We start from the raw sequence: 23665 nt of genomic DNA, 5'->3' as shown, positions 1-23665 counted from the left end.
CGCTCCTGGTAGCGTATAACGAGCTCCTCGAGGAATAACCAATATGGATACAAGGAAGCAACGTAAACAATGAACAAATCTAGCAATTGTTTTCTTATTGGGATACAAGTCAATAGGATTGTTGGTTTCTCATTAGTACGAGTTATTACAACAGTTAAATCAGTCGAGACCAATTAGTCTTAATACACATTAAACGTTGTAATAACAAATTGAAATGTTGTAAATAGTTTTTGTAGTCAAATTTATAGGGAATTATAATTGAACTAAAAAGTGCAATTATTAATTGAGTTTGCAAAAATTGGTTAAGAGCCAGATCGTTTCGCTTTTTTACTTTTTTTGCAAACTCTTTTAACTTGCAGCTATTGGAGTATTAAAGTTTTGTATGTAGGTAAAATGACCGAATAACTTTAGTTAACATGGTTTAATTTTGTCAAAATAGTACAAACCAAACAATTATAACCGTTGGCCATCAAGTGGGCTGTATGCTTGTTTACCAGTTAAGTGGTACAAAAAATAATCATCTATCCATCATAACGAGTCATTAACGTCCTGTTTTTGTTTTTTTTTTTTTTTCTATAAGAGGAGCGTCTATTATTGATATGGAGATTAATTAATCTACACACTATGTTGACAAAGCGGCCTAGTATAGGGATTTGTTAAAAGTTAAAAATAAGACAACAACAACAAGAGAAGTTTAAAATGAAACCTTCCCTGATCAACATGGTTATAGTACTGTCACTTTTTTATAAGGAGCCCTTTGTCCAGCAGCGAGAAAATAGAGTTATTATATGATGGAGATGATGATGAGAAATATAATTGGCACTGGAAGTGTAAGCTGTGGGTTTATATCGCCACGAACGTGTGTTCGTAAATAATGACAACGTATATATTATTCGAGTCGCGCGTTGATTCATAACCGCATTATACGCCTACTGTGTTCGGAGACAGGTTACCTATCCGTAGCGGTCGTTTGCCTTTCCGATACAAAAAGCATGCACACCTATATCCGCGATTAGCGAACATACAATGTCTGAACGAACATAGTTACTGCACTTACGCTCGCTTGTCTATCGCCAAGACACAATCGGCAACAATCTTGCGTAAATCCAAACATTAATCAAAAGTAACAACATTATTTTCTCGACTGCAAAAGAAAAAAATTGCAATGTTATATAGATGTCCGCGTATGTATTCGTATATTCGGATCAGTGACGTAACGTACTATAGAGCTTTGCTTAGGGTTTATAGATTTTTATAAAGGATTACAATAATTTTCCATTTCGATACATTTTGATTATAATTGCAAGCTAATTAATAGCTAATTAATAAACGATTAAAATCTTATCCTGAACAAAACTCACGGAAATATGTAGGCAAATGAATAAGTTTTAAAACTTGATCTGAAAAGAAACAAGTCTGAAAGTAAATTTTTAGTTTCTGGGGCATCGTGATAAATACGAGTACAGATACAATTTAAAGTAGATTTTTGTTAATACCTATCTTTTATTTAGTATTGAATGGTGAAGATTTAGCACAAAATACTATTGAAAGTGAATGAAAGATAAACTAACCGTATGCTACACCCATAAATTCGCATAGAAAACGTTCTCGCATCAAATGCTACTAAAAATCATTACTCGAATGATCGTGACTTTAAGAATGTGTGAATGCATTATAATTGACCATGAGAATTACTTTCAGTGCACGCGAGACTGTAGTTAGCTATATCATATAAGAAAAAGCAGGAACATCTAATGAATTTAAATGCGAGGTTAAATAAAGAAAAAAAAAAATGATTAACGATCATTTTATGCATCGTGCAATGGAATGGATATAAAAAATCGAAATTAGGGTTAGTATTCGTAAAACTGAACATTTTTACCCAATGAATATAGAAAACATCTTGTCATGTGTTCAGTTTCATTTAGTATAAATTTTGATTTTTTTTCATATTTTGATTTCTGTTCCTTAGGGAAAATTGATCAGTTTCATGAATAATTTTAGGTATTTATACGATTTTATACGAGTTCCGTTACATGCTTACATTTATATATTAAATAATAAACTCTCCAAACTAACGCATACGTTCGCAACGATCTCTGACAACGTTGCTTTCCGCAGACGCCGAAGATAAATGCTAGCGCCACAAAATCTGCGATAAGCAAGATCATAAATCTCAACTATTTCGAGGACAACAATAGGTTTAGCGTACACCGAGAGGGAATAATTAAACATTTGTGACCGAGTCGCAGGATGTTAGTGCGCTCGCGTCGTGGCGTGTACTGCCCCGGGCTGCTATACCTATCGCAGTGACTTAGGAGACTGCTCCACGTTCCGTGTACATATTCTGCTTTAAATAGTCAGGATGTAGTAACGAGCCCTGCAGCTCTATTATATATATAATCAAAGGCATGTTACCTGAAAGGATTATGACAAGGACTTAATCATTTTAGGGTTACAATATGTAAGATATTATAGCTTCGATAATTTTTGTTTTAGGTGATCTCCAATTCTGTATTAAATAAAAATTACATCTTTTGTCTGTTTGCTTGTAATTCCTAGTTTCTCCTTTTTTTTACGGAAAGTTATTCTATCTTGGCTTGTCAGTTTAGGCATTTAAACTTGTTTGAGGTCGCTCTTAATATTTACCACAAGGTCAATGGCGGGCCTTTTCACTGTTCTGGCAGATTCAAAGAAGTCATAGCTTATTTCATTACCATATCCATACCACATCGGACAGTTTTCGGTGACTGGTATCACTTTAAAAGTTTCTCTTATGTATTACAGTATTATGCATATTTTTGACTAATTAGGGATGGACTAAAACTTTTGTCTACTTTTGTATACAAAGTATTATTTACTCGTATTAATTGTAATAATATCAATTTTAAATATGTATTTGACAAATTACTTTGTCGTGATTTTAAACTTACTAATATATATAATTAGCTATTTTGCGACTTTTATCGCACGAGTTAAAAGTACCCAGCGTGTTTTAATGCATGATTAATGGAATGGTAACCCCGCCTGCGCTAACGGTATACGCTGGCGGGGCACCAGTGAGGGATGATAGGTGAATAATGAAAAAAGCAGGTCAGTCAGCCCATCGTGATGAATACACCTGGAACTCAGCACGATGGTTTCCAGGGGGAACCGCGTGGAGGTCGACCTAACAGGGTATATTGCTAGTAATGGGACTGGTAGCCCGCATTACTAATGATCCTTTCGCCCCTACCCAACGTGTTAACATGATACAGAACAAAGACATATATGCTCACAACTATAATTGCTAATGGGTTAGTCAGAGGTGTTTGTTTAATCGACTGTTGGCATAGTCTATAAACTATGATACAAATTCGTCTAGCTGTTTACGCGTGACTGAGTAACAAACATCCTAATATCCTTATACATTTTCGTATTTATTACATTAGTAGGATAAAACACCCGATATGTCGCGGACACGGGCCAACCGTTCAGTATATGGTTAAGCTATGCGTGTCGCACTTGTTCCTGTTAATTTTCCGAGCATGGCGCACGCTGGGCGCGAGTGAGGCACGGGCGCGGGCGCGGCCGGCGGACGGGCGGCGGGCGCAGCACAGACGCGGCCACAGATAACATTCAAATGCACCGAGAGACCGTCACGTCGACATCGGTGCTCTATTGTACATTTCCGGAAACGTCGCTCCTTTTGCAGAGTTCGTTAAACCGCGCCCCGAGATATAAACCACCTGTGTTCTATTAAATTACTAATTGGAGTAATAATATTATAAATTCGAGTATGTTTCCAATATTTTTATTTTCAAGCGACTTCCAAATACAAGTGTCCACTAGTTTATGTTACATCATGTATATGCTTTATATTTTAGATAATTTCTCTTGCAATCGATAGGGTATACTGCTACGGATATTGGTATCATATAAATTATATACTGATTAAAATAGGGGTTTTTCTTAGAAAAGTAAAAAAAAAACACATTTTAGAAAAGCTTATAGATTATTAATAACAAGATGATCAATTAATACATATTAAATACGAAGCAATCTTTTGAATATAAGCAACAAAAACAATATTTCTATTGTGGTGAGATTAAATAAATTACTTATTCAAAAATATATAATTTAAAATTAGTTTCAATTTAGCAATATTTGGAGTTATATACGAAAAAATCTCGTGTAGCGGTATTTATATTCGGAATTCTTCGAAAAGGATCGACCGATTTTTATATATATATATTTTTAATATAGGTATGAGAATAGATCGTAAAGTATATAAGTAGATATAAGTAGATCATACCGCTAGAGGACTAGGGCGACTTTATCCAGAAAAAAAAAATTATATAGTAGAATAACGTTTGCTGGGTTAGCTAGTAACCTATAGATTTTGAAAGTTTATACAATTAGATGTGTTATCAACACATCTCTCACATCATCTCACATTGTATAAAAATCTCTTAATAATCTGAACATTTTATAGATACTATACTTAATATTTTATTATTTATGTAAGATATTAAATAAAATAAAGAAGTGATAAAGAGTACAGTATGTACGAGTATATTTTACAGAATACTTAATTGAGAAACCTAACTCTGATCTGTTAAATAAAGTATTTAGATATTCAATTTCGATACTAGAAGTGGGCGGCAGTGTATAATAGAAATACGTATATTTTAATCAGATAAAAATAATATTTTTATTTAAACGTAGTTTCTAAGTAAATAATGATAATGAGTCAGTTGAATTCTTGGGCGATTGTATTGTACGATGTAAAGTATATAGTATAAATTTAATACAATACACGAGAGGTTCTCAATATGAAATGGGAAACAATAGCTGGACCAAAACGAAAGCAATCTTTATTACACATCTTACTTTACTTCGATATTGTTGTTGTGTTCAAATTGATTTTAGCCGGAGAAGATAATAGTTTTATGTAGCAACGGTATATCGGAAAGTAAATGCAGGGAAACCGTACTATTTGTTTCAATATTGAATTAGACTTAACCGTGCAACTATAAAGCGACCGCGGAGTAAACTGTTTAAACAAACATCGAGGACAAGTGTTACTAAGCAAAAATATGTGTGTTGAGATGTGTAGGAATGTTTCTGCGTTACTTTTGTCCTTCTCACAAAGAAATTATTTATTCTCGCATCGTGTACGAGTGCGAGTCCCGATTGCATCTAAAAATGTATTAGGAGTATTATGAGTTGGACAAGTCTGCATTTAGTAAGTAGGTATGGTTTTAAAAGAATAGTTCATTATTTAAATTAAAAACAATATTGTCTAGAAGGGGAATGATGATGGAAAATGGGAAAACTATGGGAAATTGTGATGAATAGAAATCACTTACAACACTATGTAAAAAGTTCAATATTCGAATTTAATTTCAAATGTTTAGTATTGATATGAAAAATTAAATTTTTTATTTTCATATTATATTAGTTTGTGTGATTAAATTAATAATTTTAGTAACTGTTTATAAGCGACCTAAAGGAGTCGGTTTTTAATGTTTACAAAATTTATCAATTCCGATTTTTTTGTAACCGATATCATCTATAGGGAGTACTCGTAAACATTATCGGTCGAACATTAACGAATTCCATCAAAGATTTCGTTGCGAAAGACGAGGTTTGTTTCTATTTTGATGACGTATGAATATGATCATAGCAGCCGTTCACTGTCTACTGTTGAGCATGGGACCCTTCCATAAGGGAGAGTTTTGCTTGTAGTTGCCACACTTGGCAGGCGGATTGGCAACCGCGGTTAGCCTTTGATGATGTTTTAAAAGGTCAACCCTCGACAATTAAGTTCCCTCAGTTGCCTCTTACGATACCCACGGCAAAGGAAGGGGTAGCTTAATCATATTATTCAAATATTTAAAATTTAATGTTTATAAAACATTTTACTTACTACAAATTGTGCAGAAATGTGCTCTCGTTAACTTTTCGTTTTATAATTAAATAGTGTTGTATTTTTTCTTGCGGAGATAAATCTGTTTGTACGCAGCACGTTATACTTATCGCATATTCTATAACTCAGTAGTAAATCCCAGTAGTAGGCAGGTGTATGAACTTAATTTCGTGTAAGTAAAACACCGCGTACTGTATGGGAAAGAGAAATTTGCAATAGCAATACAACTTGAGCCAATGTTGACCTCACGATTTCAATTGTCCATGCAAAATGTTACGGGAAAACTATTCGATGTCACGAGCGAGACAATTCCAGTTTTATATTCAAGGTCAGATATGTGTTCGCTGACACTTATTGGATGTCAGTAGGGTCAAGCCGTAGGGAACGGTACACGATGTGATTGTAAGCAAGATATTTTGGTAGTGTAAGGAGCTGGTAGTGGCTTCTTTCCCAACGGTGGTTTCTTATCAAAGGTTGGCAATCATTAAATTGACGTTAAACAGTTGTTGCAGCGTATTGTATTGTATGAGGGAAATATATTGTCAATTTACATAGGTATGGTATGAATGAGTATAATTTAAGATAAAGATTTCAATAACGTTTATCAGTCCCGAGTAACCTCCATCTGATGGCTGCCTGCAATATAAGAGGTCGACGTTCCATATAGAAGGGGTTTTTTTTAATGGATGATAATAGAATGGTAACCCCACCCGCGCTATTGGTATACACCGGCGGGGCACCAGTGAGGGATAATAGATGAGGATGAAGCAGGTCAGTTAGCCCATCGTGACGAATTCAACAAGAATTGTTCACGATGGTTTCCAGGGGGAACCACGTGGAGGTCGATTGCTAGCAATGTCGAACTCCATTGCTAACAATCCCTTTCCCCCTATAGAAGGGGGTTGTACTACACAGTGTTGCCTGTACGGAGCTGACACTAGTCAACCTTTTTTGTACAAAGTATGTCTTTCCAAGCTACATTTAAAAGTGGAATTATATATAGTTATAGACAGTAGCTATGCAATACTAGTACCTACAATTACTATGCAGTAAGGTTTATTATGATAGGTACTTATTTAACATAAAAAACCTTAAGCCTATAAACTCCCGTATTACTAAAATTAAACAAATTGTTATGTACTTTATAATTACAGTACCTTGACAGATAGATACTATTTATTGTTACTTTACTCTTTATTGTCTTAATATTTATAGATCATTTGCAAACCGGTTCTATTCTTAGACATGTGCAGATTATGTAGTAGTACACAGAGTGTTGCGTGTAGTGAATGCGTTAAAACCAATGGGATCATTATAAATTTTTCTTTAAAATGAATCATTTCCGTAACAAGTAACCTGCGTACATGTTACGGTGTTGTAACTTCAGGTCCAGTAATTGGAACCTAGAACTTGCTTGAGACTACGATATTCTATTTATAATACCATAAGTTAAGCTGTATAGTTCAGTTCTCAAACTGTGTTTCGCGGAAGTGAGCTACATTTTTTTTCTCTATTACTACCGATCCTTCTAATATTATAAATATGAAAGTTTGTAAAGATGTTCGTACTTATATGATAAGATATCTGGACAGTTGTTACTTAATCACGTTAAAACGGCTAAACAGATTTGAATAAAATTTCGAACATGATTAACCAAATTTAACACATAGTATATAATACTCTATTTATTGATTCGTACAGGTGAAGCAACGCAAATGAAGGAAGTTTTAATAAGTCTGTAAGAAAAAAAGCGCATATACTGTTTTGTATATCACTTAATAATATTTGCTTCAGAGCAAAATGTACTTGGAAGCAAAAATTGTCTTGTACATTGTGTGAATGTGGATTTTCGACATTTTTAATTCGAATCAAAAGCTGTTGTTTAAAAAGCCACGCTAGAGGCTTTCGTATATAACGAAGGTTGCGTAGTATATCTTGATACCAGAAAATGACATCCTCACACTAGTAAAGGTAATAGTAATTAGTCATATATATATAAATTTTATGCAGAGCATATATAACAGTTATATATGCTGGTAGTTTTTTTCTTTTATTATTCTAAAAACAACATAATACTTGCTCAAATACATAATGCAGATGCATCCTTTGCCAAGTAGGTAGTGCGTGCGTAGCATCACAGCGATCACGATTGAAATTGGAATAAGTTCCCTTATTCTAATTTCAATTGTCGTTTATTTTGCATATTAACATGGGCACAGATCCCACAATAAATTGTATAGTTTTTAATAATAACTGGATTGACTTCCGTATATTTTTTGTCGAGAACACTCGACTAATTTCAAATCTTGTGATAGATCGTCAGATAGTCCCATATTTCAGACATTAAATAAATTTACATAAGTAATATATACGGATATTATTTATGGAATAAAATATCCAAGTTAATAATAATAAATCACTTTAAATGTCCACTGCTGAACTTAGGCCTTCACCATAAAGAAGGGTTTTCCAGTAGTTTCCACGTTTGGCAGAAGGGTTGGCAACCACAGTTAGTCTTTGGTAATGTATTAAGATAAACGAACGGACGGAGTTACGACGCACATGGGGTAGAAAGGGTTGGTCCAATCTATGCTGGGACCACACGGTGAATAATAAATAAATTAAATAAAAAAGAAATTACAAAGTCCTGCCTAGCTCCAAACTAAACAAAACTTGTCATACGGATACTAGATAACCGATAGAATATTTCAATATATACCTAGCAAATTATTACTGTTAGATCCAATTTGAAAATTTAAACAAGTTTTTAATTATTTTTGTTGATGATTCGGACAACTAATTGCCAGTGCTCGAAGCCGGAGGGAGATTGAAACATCAAACACCTGTCAAAGGTTTTAAATAGTCCCGAGAAATATTTATCAATTTATTTAGGACAAAGTTCTTCGAGTTTACTAAAATGTAGTGATAGTAATTTAAATGTTAGAAAGTAGCATTATTGAAGTCTTTTTTTTTAATCAAAATCCTGCTTCTTATTTTTTAAGATGATAAGGTATAATATAATAAAAGAATGAGAGAGAATAATATTAGAGAGTTTGAGATAATAATAAGGATAAGGACAGAAAGACGATAAGTAATAAAAGTTTTCTTTTAACTCTTCTTCAAATAATAAATTAATATGAAATTGTTATATATTTTTTTCAAAATTATTAGATTTTTGCATTTATTTATAAGTCAAATAATAATAATAATAAATATTTTATTTATTTTTATTTTTATTTAATAGTTTATTGTACACATTAGTTATAAATATAACAGAGGTAAACAAAAGTACAAAGGCGAGCTTAACTCTGATAGAGTTTTCTTCCAGCAAACCCAAAGTGGAAAGGAGCATCAACGTCAGCGAATACAGCAGTGTATAATTTTTAAACAGCCAACACTTATATATACTTTTAATTTCAGGTTTACACAAATAATAATATATTATGAGTATATACTTATAATTACATAATTATAACTTTTACATTATACAAACATAAAATATCAGTTAAAGAATTTTATTATCAATTCCTTGGTCATCAAGTACACAGTATGGAATCCTGTTTTAACAATAGGATTATTTTCATTAATTTTTCATGAAATTTTACTTTACATTTACTAATTAATTTTTTTTCCTATATCTACTTAATGTTAACGGAAATATGAAACTAAAAACTATTTTACATTAAACGCCGTTTATTAATACGAAGCAGGTACTTAACGAGTTGGAACCAATTAGTAACCCTACCATCAAGAATGGTGAATTTAAAACAATAAAGCCGGTCAAATGCGAGTCAGACTCGCGCAACGAGGGTTCCGTACAAAATCATTAAGTTTAATTTTTTTGTGAAATAACTACAAATTTACGGTTTTCGGATTTTCCTTCTTTACTTATGCTAGAAGATATTGCTTCTTGCGAAATTTTATGACTCTAGAACAATGGGAATTATCCTATAGGTTTTGAGTCCCTTTGCGAGTGTCAAAATATGCGATATAAATGGAACATAAACATCTGATTGCGTCGATTTAAAAGCTTGATTTATTCACTGTTTTAAGAGATTGAAGATCTCAGTATATGATATTAATTTTCACTTAACGCGTTCCTAAGAAAAAGGTTCTTAACAGACAGACAGACGGACAACGTAGTGATCCTATAATGGTTCCATTTTTTTCTTTGAAGGTACGGAACACTAAAAAATGGTTAAAAATTTATTTTTGAGGTCTTTTGATATATATATATATATATATATATATATATAAAAAGTTAATTTTTATTAAATATTATATTGTAATATATTTTTATATAAAAATCCCGTGAAAATTCTTTTAATTGATAAAAACGGAATGGTGTACCTGTATTGTCTATCTATAAATGGAATGGTTTATGTTAATGGTGTATAATGGCGGGGCATCATTGAAAGATGATAAGGATGCTTTTAGCGGTAAATCCGCGGTCCAGGGAAAACCGCGTGGAGGTCGACCTGACATGGTACAGTATTAGCGATGGTGACTAGCGTTCCCACTATTAACAATACTTATCTCTCCGTATCGCAATGCTCGTTTACGCAATTAGATTAAATTAAAATAGACTTTAATTGTGGTAAATCCAATTATTTTGATTTAAAATAGAACCAATTTAAAAAAAAAAATCTATGGGACCAATTTGTAAATATATCCTTTCAGATAAAAAAGAATTTTCTAAATCAGTTTACAACTGACGGAGTTATGAGGTAACAAATATAAAAACAAATATAAAAGAATTAAGAAGTTTTTGAAGTTGGTTGATAATTGTAACTAGACGATGTCTGTACATGAGAGATATTAAAAAAAAAATAATATGAGAGATTTCAATAATACTAATTCATAACGCCAAAACAATACAACAGAAATTTTGTCTGTCTTTCTGTATGTTTATTCTGGCATCATGCAAAAACATTTAGATGTGGTTTTCACAATTGGGCACCTGAACATTTAACTTAAAAACTAGTTAATGCTTTTTGACACGTCATCTAGAACTCTGGTCTATTTCATTAGTTTTTCTACTTCCGAAATCAAGGCGTACAGAGCAGTGGGCAAAAAGCTAGTATAAAATAGAAAAATTAGAAGATGAAATAAAGTGTTAAACCGCTACACCATCAAGGTTGTCTTTATTTTAAATAGACATTTATCGACATTTTTCAAAGACAAACGTCATATTTTATTATTCTGTCATTGTTGAATAATCTCTAAATTATATGGACAACCCTATCATTATGTAGGAACAGATTGACACGTAATTATTTATTTCGTAGACCTATTGATATTAAAATAAAACTAAACTCAATAGAGAAAATAGTTGGCGGCTTTCTAAAGCCGTGTATTCACAAGACAACAATTGCGGTGCAACCGCAACAGTTCACGGTCAATTGTTGCATATAAACGTACGTTGTTGTTAGATACAGAGCAAAATCTAGCAGAAAGAGACTTTGTACAAAAGTTGTCTGCTTGGGTATGTGTGTCCCACTTACGTTACTACAGTAAAGTTGCTGTTTGCATGCCTATGTTTCGGTTGGAAAAGTGGGATATATTAGTAGTATTAGTAGGCATTTATAAAGGTCAAAGTGAAAGACAACAAAGGTGTCGCAGTGTTTTTATTTTTTATAAAACTTAGAATGGCAAACAAGCTGACGGCCCACCTGATGGAAAGTGGTAACCGTCGCATATAGACATGAGCAGTACCATGGACATAACAGAGTATACTGTTTCGCCTATGATACCCCCCATGCGTTGCCCTTCCTGAGGACTCAGTTGTTATTCCTCCGTACCCAGTAAATTCACGCCATATCCCATCCTTCAAACCGAAATAGCCATGCAAACACAACTGCTTTACGATTGAAACACAAATGGGACAGAGGCACCCAAGTAATCGACTTTTGTACAAAGTCCCTATGGTATATTCTATGATATCCATCGAGCTATTAAGATTTATAGGCGACGGTTACCACAATCCAGACAGGCTGTCAGCTTGTTTGCCATTCCATTTGCATAAAAAACATGAAACAGGTAGACACTGTTGCATCTCAATTGTCGTCTAGTAATATGTGTAATATTCTGTGACATGGTTTTATACCTGAGGCAGAATTACAACTCAGTTACTAATAATTCTCGTTAAAAACAGTTTTGTAATTAAGGATATAGTATTTAACAGTTTAAGTAACTGAAACTGTCAGCTTGAGTCTATTTCAAACAAGAAGTGTCAATAAATTACTGACATAATATAGCCGCTGGTAACCTGGTTTAATTTTGCCATAAATAGTTTGAAAATTTTACAATTATGCTGTATACTTACGAGTGGTCCTTGAGTATTACTTCTAACCGTCCCGAATGTGTGTTCCAGACGAACACAGCGCCATCTGCTGATCCCACTGCAAGCAACCGTCCACCTGGACCGAATGCTGCACGGGACCAATCGCACCCGACTTTGAACGATTCGTGGCTGGAAACAGAATATAATTATCATTAGAACAGAGTCGTAAAAGTATTATAAGTATTAGTAAGTACATAAAGTACCTTAATTGTAAGTTAGGATCTAACATATCTGTGTAACAAATTTCATTCAAATTCATTCGGTAGTTTTTGCATTAAAAAGTAACAAACATCCATCTACACTAATAAACTTTCGCATTTATATTATTAATAGGTATATTTTCACGACGCACTTCTGAATTTATAAAATTAGTAATGATTATAAATTGCTGCTCATGTAGTAATACGACATTGTTTCTATGACTGATAATTTTGATTTTCTGGGTTCGATGCTCTGATAAAGCAATATCAAATAACTTTTAGAGTTTATGACCAATTGGTATTGGCAAAGCTATGATGATTTGCCAGTTTACCCGCCATTGTATACTTGATTTCAATGATACCACTTCACAGCATGAGGACATTAGGCGGCACAAAAAGTAAAGTGACAGTCCGTTTAGGAATGTCACTTTTTACTTACACTAAGACTATAATTACGCGGAAACGGAAAACGAAAGTGGCGAGACCTGGCACGACAATATATCGTTATTTACAACTTAAAGTAAATTGTGAAGATTTGTGCTATCAACTCAATGGGACAGACAGTCATAAACATGTTTGGTTAATGTTACCTGAAAGAGCGGACTATCGTGTTCATCCGCAAGTCTATTAGTTGTATTGTGTCGTCTCGCACGCACGCCAGTAAATAGTTACTATCTGTAAAAAAAAAAGTTTAGTATACATGGTGTTTCATAATGGATTGCAAACACTTGATAATGCGATTTATGTACACGTCAGAAAAGTCCATTATGCAAATTTTATAAGTATATAATTTTATGTCTATGTACACTTGCGGTGTCCAAATATGTCGCATATCATCAAAGATTTTAAGAAGTCATCGACCTTTATTAAGTGCAATGAATATCGATTTACTGGTACAGGCTGCTGAAAAATGTTTTAATATTATTCACTAAATGTATTACCCGTTTTCGAAAGAAAGGAGTTTTTTATTCGACTGTATATAATTGACAATTATTTAATCAACTATGACGATAATATTTCAAATCTAACAAAAACAAAAAAGAAATAATTTAAGTTATTTTATTTTCTTAGTATCAGTTATTTTTTCGAAATCTTAAATAATTATTTATATTTTATTATTATTATATTAGTCGTTACTGTTCACTCCTGAACATAGATTTTCCCCATAAGGGGAATTTTACCAATAGTTGCCACGCTTGGCGGGCGGATTTACAACTGTAGTTAATCTTTGAAGATGTTTTAAGAGAGGCGCTGTTGCCTTTCCCTTGAGTATTTAGTTCCTTTAAACACCTCTTACGACATCTACGGGACAGGAAGGGGTGGCTTATTCTATATCGGGACCACACGGCGGTTAAATTTTTATTTATATACCTACATATAAATCTTTTTATGTTTAAACTGAATACCAAAACATATGTATATATTTTTTTTCATATTGAGCAACTTTGTATTTTTAAACATCATATATATTCCCATTAGTAAATATTTAAAAACGGACGTGCAATCCATTAAAATCTCATATAAATTCGACAATGTCTGAATATGAGAAGAAAGCAGTAACTTTACCGTTCACGTATTGGACAGTTCACTTTCTTAAAGACTTTATTACCATTTCATAGTCATGTCAGGTGTTGGAATTGTATTAAACAACTGGTCAAGAGCGTGTCGGACAGTAATAGGAACTATTGTGTTTTACGATATATATATATATATATATATATTTTATCATACTTGTAAAAAAAAATAGCGATTATTATACTAACTAGTTAGTAATTTAGCAGTTTAAATCTGTAAACAGAGACAGATAATTAAATGTAAATGATAATACTGGTTTTTTTATAGTAGCCTATTTTTTCGTTATCATGTAGCTTACAAAACTCTCGTGGCGAGAACGGTTTATAAGTAACGTGGTTAGGGCCATATTGCTAGCGATATTTTGTTATCTCGATCTGCGCGTGGTTCTCTCTAGAAATCATCGTCTCATTAATTTCTGATGCATTAGCCACTATGGGTCAACTAACCTGGTTTTATCCTCATCAATTATTCTTAATAGTTGCCACGTCAGCGTACACTGATAGTACAGCAGGAACCATCGTTCTATTATCATATATATATATATATATATATATATATAAAATATTCTTTCAAAAAAGTACAAAGAGTTGTTCAAAAAGCATGTATTAACGTTTTATCAGGATCGGAAACGCGCACGTGACACCTCTAACATTTACCATCGTTTACCATCAGACGGGCTGTATGCTTGTTTACAACCTTTATGGTATAAAAAAACTGCAATTAAGATCATTGTTTTAACATTCTATTCAATAAGCTGTTTAGGCCTTGTGCGAAAGATACTTTCGAAAAACATTATCCTCTTTTTTTGTAAGTCAGATAAAAACTCAAATAAAACCAATCCATCATGTAAACTGGACTCGTCAGAGAGCTGTATCATTAATTTCTTTAAACCATTACCCATTTGCTTGTGTAAGTCGGATTCGTATCACGTCGCGGTGATGTTCAATCGCATCGTATTCGGCGACGTACGGCTGCGATGGCGGCGTGTTCATCGCGGCCTATAGATGCTTCCCAGAGCAAATAGATGGTCGATAGCATTGATGGATCTGGACCGACCGTGAACGCTAACTGTGAACCGTCTCCCTATTCATTTGTCCATCGATCCGCGGCGACGAAATCGACGTGATTTAATCAGTTTCGTACGTAGTGACGTACCGACACACCGATCGATTGAAGGTATCAATCTTAACGTTTCGTGAGCAACCGTTATTGACAAAAAAAAGGGTTCGCCGAGAGGCGCGTAACGGAAATAAGCGGCGGGCGACTCGTCACGTTGTTATGTCGACTCGAACATCGATATTATATGCTAAGTATTCAATTAACTGCTAATATTGATCTCCTTTCTACTGAAATTATCGCCGTTTACGACGTAACTGCTTATTTATATTGATATATTAAAACTAACGTTTAAGTACCACCAGGAAAGATTATCTAATACTTGATTACATCCCTGTGGTCCTAACAAAGCTGCTATAAAATTGTAATTAAGTTGCTTTTAAATTGATTGTCACTACTTTGTTGTTAAGTGGTATGGACATTTTATGTAACAATTTATTAGAGTTAAATTCTTATATATAGTGAGGGGATTGAACTCGAAGAACAGAAAAGTACGGCGTGTGATGGCATGGCTTGCATAATACTAATCAAAGTAGTTTTATTCTTATGACATATTTTGGTGCGTTCATATGGAAAATATGAATAAGTCAGTTAATCAGATCTCATCATGTTAAGATGCATTATGACATGGACAGCAATCAGTAAGCCGTATTTCGTAGTGTAAATAAGATGATTAACATCTGGAATGTCATTGTTGAGCGCACTCATTAATATCACTTCGTAGGTGCCAGTATGCCTAGTGTTTAAAAAAAAGTGATGCGTATGTTATTTTTGTTATTTGCATATGTAGTAAGACATATAATTAATCTACTGATTTGAACATTATCTTGTAGGTTCGATGCTTAGTCTGAGATACGCACATAGCTTAGTTGCAATTGTTTAACATTTGTCAAAATCAGTCTTGGAAATTAAATGGAAGTAGCTTTTTTTGCGGAGCAATAATGTATGCTACTCGTATGACGAAACTCTCTAAGTTGTGATCTTGAGTGCTTCTGCTTTATGAAACCTTTGCTTAACTGTTGATGCGACTTGTTGTCATTAGAATCCTCGGACTGCTAACCGTCTTTTGAAGACTATGACAATGGTTTCTGACTATAACCATTATAGCCATTCCACTGATTCGCACTTATCTCGCATAATGGATTTCGGCAGTGATTATACAAGGGATTTTCAATTTAATGAAGTCTGAAAAGTTTCAAAATGCCTCGTTCCACACTTAATTATGGATATATTTAATCTTGCATCTTAAGCTAAAGGATATGGGTTTGAGTTTTATTTATTTAATATTTTTTCATTACATAAATTTAAATAAAATCTTTAAAATCGGATCAAAATGAACGGAAGTATCTATATCCAAAAATCAAAACCGATATGAGGACCTTTCTCTTTTTGAAATCTTTTAAAATTAATATAAACAGGAAAAGTAGGTTATGTATTTAAACTGAATGGAAATAAGATATAACATGATAACCCTACTGCGTTCAAGAGTATGACGTTGAATTTCTAAAGGCTTTACCTCTATTAAGATCCAGTGAAGTGACTTTGCCCTGCAGCATTATATGGTTGCCTGACATTTCTGTACGGATGTCCCAGAACCGTATCGTCTTGTCGAAATGCCCGGAGATTATCGTGGAGCCGGCGCCGTCTGACGTCACGAGGTCATTGCATGACGACCCTACGAACTTTGTTTCTGTACCTGTTGATTAGAATAATAATGATTTTATTGCTATAACCACATATCACACTAAATACGGTTTGACAAAGACAGTTATATTTATAGAAACGCTCTGGACCACACATGATATATTAAACATTTTATAACATTCGTTATATCTTTATATTGCCATACATAAAACATTGGCTTACTTTTTTTAATAGAAGACGTCACGATATCTAATATGTGACGTCTTCTATTAAGTGTAGTGATATTCATATTAGTCTGCGTAATGTGAATCTGGGTTCGATTCTCGGTTGCTTCAATTTAGCAAACTAAACTTTCAAAATTTGTTCAAGTCTAAATGTTGTAGCTTATATCCTTGTTTAATACAGAATAATTAAAAAGCTCATGATCGTAATTTTTCATTATTTGTTGACCAGGTTCTCCCTGTGGTAAACGTACCTAACACTTGATTCACGGAGCATATTTGAATCCAATTTAGGAAAAAACTAACATACTGTCCAGCTTTTGGAGTAGTTCAGGATGTTTTTTATTACTAGGTAGTTTGTCGCAATTTTAAAATAGTACAGGAAATGTTTCATATCAGCGAAATTCGAACACACGTAAAAGAGAATATTCCTTTATAAAAGACCAGCAACACACCTGCAATTCTTCTGATGTGCATATGGGCCGCGGTAATCATTTATCATCAGGTGAGCCGTATGCTCGTTTACCTCCTATGTTATAAAACATAACCTTTGGGGTTTAGAAAAATATAGATTTAGAATTACTCTGTATGTATGATTTATAGATACGCATGATATCGCACGCATGACGCATACAATATCATTAAAAATATCCTTTTATTGTATAATGCAATGTTTCTAATAACCGTACTATGTCGTCCTCGAATAAAATTACTAAGGAAAATCGATTATAACTACAAATTAATTAATTAGAACTCAATTTGCATATCTAATTAATTTTATACACAATTAGCTCGTGAAAGTTGTTCTCATTTCGATATTAACATTGTATAAAAGCGGCCGTGCGCTTATGGATATTGCACGCCGGCCATGGTATCTAATATTGTTGGTTTGGGCATTAATTAATTTTAAACTAGTCTTATATTTTAGGATAAACATGTAGGCGCGGTAATGTAAAAAAAAAAAAAAAACCAACTAGAATATTATAGGAGTGTGTTTGTTATATGTAGCAATATCTATTTATTTTAGTTACAATATAATAATAACTTTATTGCATAACCATGATTGTAATAAACTTAGCACTAATATCTATATAATATTAATCCAATAACGAATACGTTAAACCTCTATTATCCAATATTTAATGTGGAAATATTTATGTCTGTTATATTTATTTTACCATTAGCATTATCTGTGATCAAGTTATGTCTGTGTGGTCAAGTTATGTACATTATTCTATTCTGTTATTAATTGCTAGGCAAAAGTCTCCCCATCTCTTTTCAAGAGTTAAAGATATATATGTGATATATTCACTGACTAGGATAAAAAGTTTTTATGCTTTGCCATTCCATATAATGCAATGTATATACTAAATTTCATTGCGATTGGTTCAGCAGTTATGGGGCTAAGAAGTAACAAACTCACTTTCACATTTAAATAGATAGATACACTCTATTGGTCCCTTCATAAGATTATATTTATATTATTAGAAAGAATTGGATTTTAGCTTATAGCATTCTATACAGTTAAAATAAAGCTATTTACATTCCATATATTATAATCACATCTCACTTATTAAAATATGTCTAGCTCTTTAGATTATACGTTGCACCAAATATTCAGATATATTTTTTGTAATATTTAGAATGGCAAACAAGCGTACGAAAATACCGGAAAACATCACCCATCCTTTTTTTCACAGTCGTGTAATAATATACAAGCTTTAACGGCAACATTACACGGTTCCAAACTGATTGACTTTCAACTTTTTTTTTAAGGCAAAGAAGTAATTTTTTAAGAAGAAGAAGTGCAAAAAAGTGCTCTTTAACAATGATATTGAATGGTTCACTGTTATGTTTACATTATTCAATATAGTTGCTTCGTTCAAATTGAAAGGCAGAAGTGAACCGTGTAATATCGCTATAAGGGAAATAACTGTAATGTTGGAGTGGTGTTTTGAGACCATCACACTGTACTAAACGATATCACACTTATTGCAAAAATACCTTTTTTTTTATAAAGGGAGATGGGATCAATGACCTTTTACCTAGATTAGTACAGTGGTTTTTATTTTTTTTTAATTCAGTTTTACTTCTATGTTGTGATGGTCCCCCCCTTTGCACCCCTTATAATAACTACCCTCTAAACTAAGCTACACATGGAAAACCTACAAAGCCTAAGAAAAGCCTACGAAGGCTTTACCTAATGAAATCTATGAAAATATAATGAAAATCTACCCTAAAGAAAGGCCTAATACCCTCAATATAGCCCATACCTATATTACCTTATACACCCTAAACATCTTATGAATCTTAAAAAAAAACCTTACAATAAACACATAATATTGAACAGATCTTTAGTAGAACACTTGATCATCTGGCCAGATAAATAAATGTGTGATCGTCTAGTAATGTAGGACCCGTTGTGTGTGTAATAACCAAAAGGTTCTTTAATTGGTATATGATAGGAGTTAAATAATGAAGATAATTGATTAAGCTTTAAGGATTAAAAATAATTAATGAATTACACTCATTATTCGTGTAACTAGGAAGTTATGTTAATTTAATCGTAAATTACAGAATAACTGTAATAATAAAAAAATGGGGGAGCGGTCGGGCCCCTCACACGCCCGGACCAGTGGAAGACTTTCCAACTATCTATAACTCTTCCTCCAAAAAGGTAGGGAAGGGTATTACTATTTATTAATGCACTCTGATGGTAATAAGGGAATGAGTATTCTCAGTTCCAAACCAAACATAAGTACATTTACTTCAACATTACAGTGGCTCCACCAGCCCCACGATGCTTCCAGTATAAATTAGTGTTTGCCAGAGGCAAAAGGATCGGAACTGAAATCCCAGGATCACTCCGACACGAGAGCTTACTCATGGGCGATGACCCTTTCAGTCCTATATGGCGACATAGAGATCACCCACTAACAGTACGAAACTGTTTCCCAGCGTCACCCTGTTACGAGCTTACTCAATGGGGGTTTCCCTTCGGCTCCACAAGAGATCAGACCAAGAAGTGAGATCACCCAGACACCAGAACCTACTTTGTTGGGACATAACCCTTCGGCCCTATAATGTGACATTAGAGATCACCTGTGAAGACAGTCCGATAGAGATGAAGATTTGTGTGATAGGGGATACCTTCCACACCCTGGAATTGGCCAAGCCATATAATGTTGATAATTGCTATATCATAACATAGCATTGTCAATTTAATATTATTTACTTAATACCAAGAATACTCAAGGTTCAAGTTACATCTGTTGATTAGGCCAGAGCCTAAGAACGAGTAGTCCAACCCATAGGTCGAGAGCTACTAAAAGTAATGAGTGCTATTGAATGAACTATAAGTCCAGTCAATTATATATAATATTATTGTTGATTAACCACATTGTGAATTAACCAATTATTTATTCAGAGAGATATATCTAAAGGAACTATAAGTCCTTTAAAAGACACTGATTAATCACAAGTTAACAACGTCTCGTGAAATAACCAGTTGGGTTTTCTATAAGTTTGAAGACACTAAGTCCAACAAGCTATTATTGTGTTGAGAGTAATAGAGATCTTTTGTAATATTTATAGAGGTTTGATTAATCACATTGTGAAATAATCAGATTAAATAATTATGTAACTTTATAGAGAGGACTATAAGTCCTAATTGGTTGTTGTCATAAGTACTGATAAATTACACATTAAAGTGCCAGGTCAATTATTATATATAGGTATATAGGAAGGACAATAAGTCCTATTTGTGTATGTTGTAGTAGTAGAGGCAATATATTGCATAATTATAATGTGAAAGATATAGATTAAATATATATTTGTATAGAAAGGACAGTAAGTCCCATACAATTATTGTAGCTGTACTATAGTTATACTATATCTACTTCCTTTTAGTGTCTTAGTAAACCTATTTACTAAGAGGATTTCCCAGATAAACAAGTGTTTTAGTGTTTAAATCATCATGATTAAATCCCTAAGAAATTAGGTCTTTAAATAATTATCATATCATTTAAGTGAAATTTCTCATATAAATAATTCCAATATTTCCCCTACAGTTATTATAAAATAACTGAAAATTATATAAATTTTCTATAGACTTAGATATAGAATCATAACGTGTATATTCTCCTTTTGTTTGACATCTGTCACACTAATGACGTATTGAATGACGTATTGATGTATTGAATTGAATTTTGATTATCTATCACAACTGTCAACGTAACAAATACTAGCAAGTTTGTTTATTTGTATTTGTTTAATATAATTAAATATAAAATCATCATATATCAACCATAATATACAACTAAATTATCAGTGACATAAATAATCATGGTTTACACCAGAAATAATTAATAGTATCCAGTAATGCTGCAGTTTTATATTCATATCAATAGCCAAGCTTACTTTCAAATTCAAGAATGAACAGAAGATTAGAAGTTTAACATTCTTATTGCAATTGTACTTGCAATAATATATACATACAGTACTAATTATCAAGAACATTCCTCAAATACATGTGTGGTGAAGATTTTCCCAATATGCTATCTATTTGATTTCTAACCTCTAATGTAAATTTATTAAAGAAGTGAATAATCAGTGTTAGTGTTTGCTTTATTAATATTTAAAGTAATTGTCCTAACTTGATATTAATAGGATAATATCTCCTTGGACACAGTCCGACATAAACATATATCTCAATAATTAAATTTATAAAATACTAATATTATATTTTACTACTTGTATATCTCCATACTATTCCCATAAAATATTCAAAACATGTATATTAAATATAAATCCAGTAAATATTCACTAATATTAACCCTGTCTGAACTTGTCTAGTCAATATAGCATGAACAAACAACACACATACAAACCTTATCGCCAGGACAACTTCCTTTCTAAATATGAGTAAAATACATAACTCATACTTGTCATTTAGTACTAATTTTATACTGTATCTCATACCTAGTTAAAATTAACTATAGTCAGAGAATCCTTTAGTACATTTATTACCATTAGGAAATAAATCCACACCCATAATATCAGCATAATTAAATATTATTAGAAACCAGTAATACATACAGAATTGTTATTATCAGCTTGCTTACTACAATAAAATCAATATTAAAGTTTATAATAAATCAAGACAAATTATCTATTTACACAATACAGGCTTGTTTACCATAAACACCCCACAGTCACATGAATTTATCTACTAACACAATAATGTATTAAAAGTATTACATCCACATAAAATCACTTACAACAGTTAAGCTGTCTCTTTGTACATCTGGTGTAAAACAAATCCCCACATGTAGTCATGGATAATCAAATATAGACTAAGAATCATTAGTCTGGTCGACCGAGTAATGGTATAAAAACACTTCACCATGAAGCGTTAAGTATGAACAGATATTCCAAACCAACACTGTAATAGTGTAATAAATACAAATATTTCATCATCATCATCGTTTCAACCATCACCAACCCACGACTGAACACAGGCAATTTCCACCGACTGACACAAGGAACGGCCCCACAATACACATAAAACAGTCACTCCAAACAATGGAGGTAGCCCACACCGCACCTGCATTCACAGGGTCGCCACTCAATAACCCCTCTCTCTCATCAATGGCTGTTTCCCAGCAATGAGACCAGACCATAGTCACTTTAGTCTATTATCCTCAATAAATAAATACTTTATAATAACTAGATATGAAACTAGTTAGTATTGTAATAGTTCAATAGTTGAATCAATAAGTATTTTCCAAAACTGGACAATTAGAACATTGAATCAAATTGATGAAGTTCTATCAAACGACCATATAATTGGATTTTGTATATGAGTAGAATAACGTAAGTACGTAAATTATATTGATGTAAACTTTGTTCAAATGTGATTGCATTTAACGATATACGCATTACCTAAAGGTATATGGACTCGACTAAATACGTATTTTAATAGTTGTTGGAAAAAATATTAAGTATAGACTTTGCCTGTGATCACAGTCAAAAATCTAACTACGTAGTAATAAATGGAACAAGCTCACCGGATTCTCCAGTCTTCTATTGATTAATTTCACACACTTAATCCATAGTGATACACTAAGATCTCAAACCCCTTCATCGAACCAGTCCCTCCTAGATCTATATCCTAGTTATTTTTTTATTTTATTGCGCAGTTCCTTAAAACACGACTCCCGCGCCATTTTTTCTTTTCTTTCTCCTTTATTGCGCAATTCCTAAAAAGCGACTCTCGCGCGCCCGCCGATCTGCCGTCTCTCTTTTTTCTCTTTTTTTTTCTATTCTTTCTCTAATAACGTAACGATTATGTCACCGAAGGGTAGATATTTCAATAATCAGATTTAGCCTATTATTCGAACTGAACTTTTCTTTAAATTCAATTTAATTATATGTTAACGTATTTTGGTATTTTATATTAAATTGATTATCGAATTTATAAAACTTTAAAGGCTCTCATAAACCTTATTAAACTGTGTTGTATGTATCTTTTTTACACCTGATGATAAAAAGGTAAACTATAATTTGGTTATATATAAAATATAATATATTTTTGTTTAATTTATTTAATTTTCTTGTGACATCCACTACACTTTGGAAACACATCAAAGGAGTT

The 23665-nt window shown here is 32.8% G+C and overlaps 2 protein-coding genes across 3 annotated transcripts in view; both read right to left on the bottom strand.

The window, feature by feature from the left end:
- The window catches only part of LOC113519028 (uncharacterized), a 404087-nt gene that overhangs the window by 116367 nt on the left and 264055 nt on the right, over window positions 1-23665 (bottom strand). The gene's annotated exons all lie outside the window — the stretch shown is intronic.
- LOC113519027 (autophagy-related protein 16-1) overlaps window positions 1-23665 on the bottom strand; it is a 223749-nt gene that overhangs the window by 16231 nt on the left and 183853 nt on the right. For both annotated transcript variants that reach the window (XM_052892770.1, XM_052892771.1), the window contains 3 exons: window positions 16662-16841; window positions 13045-13129; window positions 12237-12383 (listed from right to left, as the gene is read on the bottom strand). In XM_052892770.1, the coding sequence (XP_052748730.1) occupies window positions 12237-12383; window positions 13045-13129; window positions 16662-16841 (412 nt within the window). The remainder of the gene's footprint in view (window positions 1-12236; window positions 12384-13044; window positions 13130-16661; window positions 16842-23665) is intronic.

Source organism: Galleria mellonella, unplaced genomic scaffold, assembly GCF_026898425.1.
Source record: "Galleria mellonella isolate WM207_F2 unplaced genomic scaffold, CSIRO_AGI_GalMel_v1 utg165, whole genome shotgun sequence".
NCBI classification, from domain to species: Eukaryota; Metazoa; Arthropoda; class Insecta; order Lepidoptera; family Pyralidae; genus Galleria; species Galleria mellonella.
This window is presented reverse-complemented; position numbering and strand designations above follow the sequence as displayed.